General features: G+C 31.7%; 1 protein-coding gene across 1 annotated transcript; it reads right to left on the reverse strand.

The window, feature by feature from the left end:
* Nucleotides 1–2,038: 2,038 nt before the first annotated feature.
* LOC116105595 lies at nucleotides 2,039–3,621 on the reverse strand. The gene is made up of 2 exons (XM_031392003.1): nucleotides 3,315–3,621; nucleotides 2,039–3,006 (listed from the first exon to the last, which is right to left on the reverse strand). The coding sequence occupies exons 1-2, from the start codon at nucleotides 3,619–3,621 to the stop codon at nucleotides 2,039–2,041; spliced, it is 1,275 nt and encodes a 424-aa protein (XP_031247863.1).
* Nucleotides 3,622–4,893: the final 1,272 nt, after the last annotated feature.

The following is a 4,893-nucleotide window of genomic DNA, read 5'->3' on the forward strand; positions in this document are numbered from 1 at the left end:
ATTTTTATTAATTTCCAAATCCTACATCGTAATACCCGCCCAATTCAACTTTTCTTAACTGTTTTCACAAAACTTTTCTAAAAAGTGTAAAAAAGTGAACCAAACGGAGCCTAAGTTTTTATTCGAATTTGAACTAATGTTATTGTAATGAAAGATGAAAAGAAAATCAGACAACATTTTCATAAGATATTATATTTTTTCACTAATTATTATATTTGATTAGTGGTAATCATGTTTATTTTATTTTATATTTTTCTGTGGCAATTGGATTTCAAAAATTTATAATTGTTCATATGCTAAATTGTTCAGTGAAAAGATATTTGTAATAAGAATAATTTGCAATTATTATTATACCATGTGTATTCATTAAGTTTAAAATAAAATATGTAGTTATTGTTATTCTGTTTTAAAGGAATTATTATTTAATGATAAAAAGACTACCATTATTATTTTGATTTGCAACATCATTTAGATTGATAAAATTTATATGTTGTTTAAACGTTGTTGTTCAATATGTTTATTACTTTTAAGGACATTTTATTGCTGAAGAGTATTTTTTCAGCCTGATTCAAACTCTCTAACCCTAATGTATCTATTTCTGTTTCCATCGCACCAGATTTGTTACTGTAATTTCAAGCAAATTGATAACGTTGAACAGTTTCATCAAAAATGCTATAAGTTTTTATAACTTTACAATGGTAGAATTTATTTCTTTGTTTATTTGGATATGCATTTACACACAATCTGTATAATAGAATATCCAACTCAAAATTAGTAATGAATTTCCAGATTTGAATGGTTTGTAATCGCTTTGAACTCATGATTGTCTGAAATTTGTCTTGTTGGTTTGTTGTAGTATTTGTTAATGCAAATTTTTAAAAAGGTACGAATAAATTTTTATACTATTATTTTTCTTTGCTGATGATTTTAGGCAGTTTGGAAATATTGTTTTTTTAGGTTGATTGATGATTCTATTGTTCCTTTTTTTATAAGTCATGAAGTCTGCTTTTTAAATTTTAGATATGGCTTCTGAAAAATTGTTGAAGTTTATGGATAGAGTCAAGGCCAAATTAGCGTCTAATATCGGACCAAGCATTACCACAACAATGAAGTTGATAAATCAATTATAGAGTTCTGTTTCATCTGTATCAGTGCCTAATCCTATTGTATACCCTTCTAGTTCATGTCATGTTGAAGTTATTGAAGAGAAAGATGATGCAACTGAAGAGGTTCCATTATGTAGGTTTATAAAGTGACAAAAAACATCTCAGCTAGAGAGTGAGAATATAAAGAATGAGATCGACGGAAGAATTAGATAATAAGATATCTTTTGTTGGTAATCAGGTATCATTTTTTTGGAACAATTTAATAGTTAGTTAAGTTTGCACTTTTTTTAAACGTGTCTCAATGAGATTTTATCTTCTTCCCTTGTATTTCTACAATAGGGTTTTGAACTTTGGCAAGAAGCTCGGGAGCATTGGCTGGCAACAGAGAATGTTATTTCAAAGTTGCAAAAAGAAATCAAAGTTTTGAATTCTGACAAACAAAAATTAGAAGTGAGAAAACTTTTGAAAAAGGGGGTAGATAAAGTTGAAGATGACTTGAAACATCTTCATGAAGCATTTAAATCTGCTGAACAATCTATTGAAAATCAACAAAAAGAAAAGGAAGTTGTGATAAAAAGATTGAACGAATTGTCTAATGAGAATAGAACAATCTTTGGTTGTCAAAGTTGAGAAAGAGAAGAATGAAGCTGAAGATTTGGTGGCAGACATGTTTATGGCCGCTAGAAAAGCTTGTGTAGATGCTTTCAAGTCAAAATTTTTGAATGAAGACTCTAAATTTTTGGAAAAAATTGTGTTGAAGAAAGGGCAGAATCCTTTTAATGAAGTTTGTACTGATGATAATGCTACTGAAAATGTATGTACACCATGCAATACTACTTGTACAAATAATGAAACAGTATAATGGTGTTGTGAAATATTTGATAAATATTCTATATTGGAAACTTTGCATTGTTACAGAATCAGTATCATATCTAATTTTCTATCCTGTGAAACACTTGTTTGAAAACAATATTCCGCAAGTTTTCTTCTGGTTCATGTTGTTGTTGGACTAATAAAATCTTGATACCTTTTCTCGAAGTTACTCTTGATAGGGCAACATATAATTGTCCATGGGTAAATACTTGGTGTTTTACATACAATCCTACCGTTTTGAGTGATTGACCCTGACTTTTGTTTATAGTCATACAAAAGCTAACTGCAATTGGTAATTGCCTTCTCTTCAGTCTGAAAGGCCATTTCATATCTGCATTGGACATCTTTCTTCTAGGAATCACAACATTATCACCAATATTTGATCCTGTATTAATTGTTGCTTGTATGCACCACTTCCCTAGATCGGTCACAATCAATCTCGTCCCATTGCAAAGACCATCTGATTGATTCAAATTTCGTAGCAACAAAATTGGAACTCCAATTTTTAATTGCAATTCGTGTTTTGGCATACCAGAGCACATCAAAGAGTTAAGGAACTCTGTTGGATATAGAATGTCATCATCATTTGAAGTCCTTGCTGCTTCACAAGTGTTGTCTGAACTATAATAGGTCTTCAATTCTGATTGTAATTTTTGAATAATGTAGTCGTTTAATTCATGAGTTGTATCATTTCTGGCTGTCAATATTGCCCTCTCTCTGATGTAATCAATATTGCCTATCTCAGCAGATAGATTTAGGAAAACAACATTCACAATTCTTTCTTCTGGATTTCTGTGTTGAGAAAGTTTCAAATCTTTAGGAATTTCTATAAAGCTTTCATCTTTTGATACTCTTGTTCCTTCACCAATTTGCAGTAACCATCTATCAAAAGTATTCAACTCATCCAATTCTGAATCGCTTTGGAAATTCTTTATTAATCTCATATTTTCTGTTAGCTTCAACACGGTGACATGTTCCCAAAGGGGAGATGAAGATAAACATGCTTGCATCACATCATATTTTTCCCCTGTGGTATAACTAGTAAAATCTGTCTGAAGTTTCCACCTAGTGCAATAGTTCTGCCTCCAAATATTCTATTAGCATTTGATAGATCTTTATCAGACAAAATGTCCCTCAAAGATTTGTCAAGTGCTTCAAAGCAATATTTATTTGCCATCGGTGCTTCATCCCAAATTATCAAAGATGTTGTCAAAATCAGTTTTGCCAATTGCATTCTTTTCTTAATATCACATGTACTCTCTTTAGTTACATCCAAAGGTATCCTGAAACATGAATGGACTGTTCTTCCTCCTAGTAACAGCAAGGCAATAATACCTGACGTCGCAACAGCGAGAACAATTTTACCTTCAGATCGCAATTTTGCTATTATTGTTGACCATAGGAATGTTTTGCCTGTTCCATCATGCCCGTAAACAAAAAACGGCTTTCCTCTTTCATTATAAACTGAATCAATAATTGAATTGTAAATGTCTCTCTGTCCATTGTTTAGACCAATGTATAGATCATCATGCAGGATTTTGTTGCTATTGATATCGTAATTCAACTCCTCAACAATCAACTTATTCTGCGTATTTTCAAATTCAGCGTGATTTGGAATTGGCAATCCATGAAAATCAGCCATTGTTTTTCTTCCTTTTTAATGAAGTCTTCAATCTCAGTCAATGCATGATTGTGTAATTGCTCTGTACTGTATCTAATCATTCTCATTCCTGTTTTTTTCCCGAGATTATATGCAATGTCTTTAGATAGTTGATATGTATTTGCTCACCACAATTCTGCTGGGTTTATGACTTCATTAAATAAAAGAATTGTTACAAATAGCTATCGTAACTGCGTTCCAGTAGCCCATATTGATGCTTCAACTAGGCAATCATTCCATTCTTTGTTATCATCCAGCAAGCCTAATGCATAACATGCATCTTTGAATGTAGGAAGTATCATTCCATTAACAGTTTTGATATTTTCAAATGATGTTGTTCCTCTAACCAAATTTAACAACATTCGCAGATAATATTTTTCACTGCTGCTTGGAAATGCAAATTAAATTCTGCCAACACATCTTCCGCCTTCTCGTTGACTCCATCTCCTTTCTTTGTCATTCCAAACCCATTTTGTTGGGAAGTCAGAATAAGTCAATGATCTCGCCTTTTCATATTGTTGATTACATTTCATCCACTTTGTAAATTATGTCTGAGTAACAACATTGCTCTCCAAATATTTGACTAAATTCTGATTTGGATCAAAGACGACTATTTGTTCATTTTCCTGGAAAGGAAGTCTTTCAACAGCTGGTTCTCTGTAGTACATATCAAATTGATATATTCTCAAGCCTCTATGGCGGAAATATATCTGTAAATGTAGTAATTGCATTTTTCAATATTATATTTATAACTAATAACAACAAATATATTATATTTTATTCTTCTATATACATACCTGCAATCAACATAAGCTTTAATTTCATCCTCCTCTGTAATATTCGTGCATCCAGAACTCCCTTCGTTATTTTTTGCAACCTATATAGAAACTTTGATTCTGTCAGATCCTTTGTTGACATACTTGAATAGATACTTGATTAATCTATGCTGGTTACAAATCTCAATGTTTATGTGACCATTGTACTTAACTGACAAATTTCCATTATAGGGAACAACAAAATGGTTGTCAATTTTGACACCTTTTTTTCTCAATAAATGCTCCAGTATCCCGCCTTCTATAAACTGGGTACCCTTCATCATCTACAGTTGTTGCATTCACAAATTTCTTTGGAAAATGTTTTTTGCATTTCCCATTCTCCATGCAGGGTGAACTTGTATTTAAATTCCACACGGACCATGGATATTGTAGTTCCCAACAGATGCATAAGCAAGAGGATCCTTTCTTTATCTGGTAA

This window comes from Pistacia vera, unplaced genomic scaffold (assembly GCF_008641045.1).
Source record: "Pistacia vera cultivar Batoury unplaced genomic scaffold, PisVer_v2 Contig500, whole genome shotgun sequence".
NCBI lineage: Eukaryota > Viridiplantae > Streptophyta > Magnoliopsida > Sapindales > Anacardiaceae > Pistacia > Pistacia vera.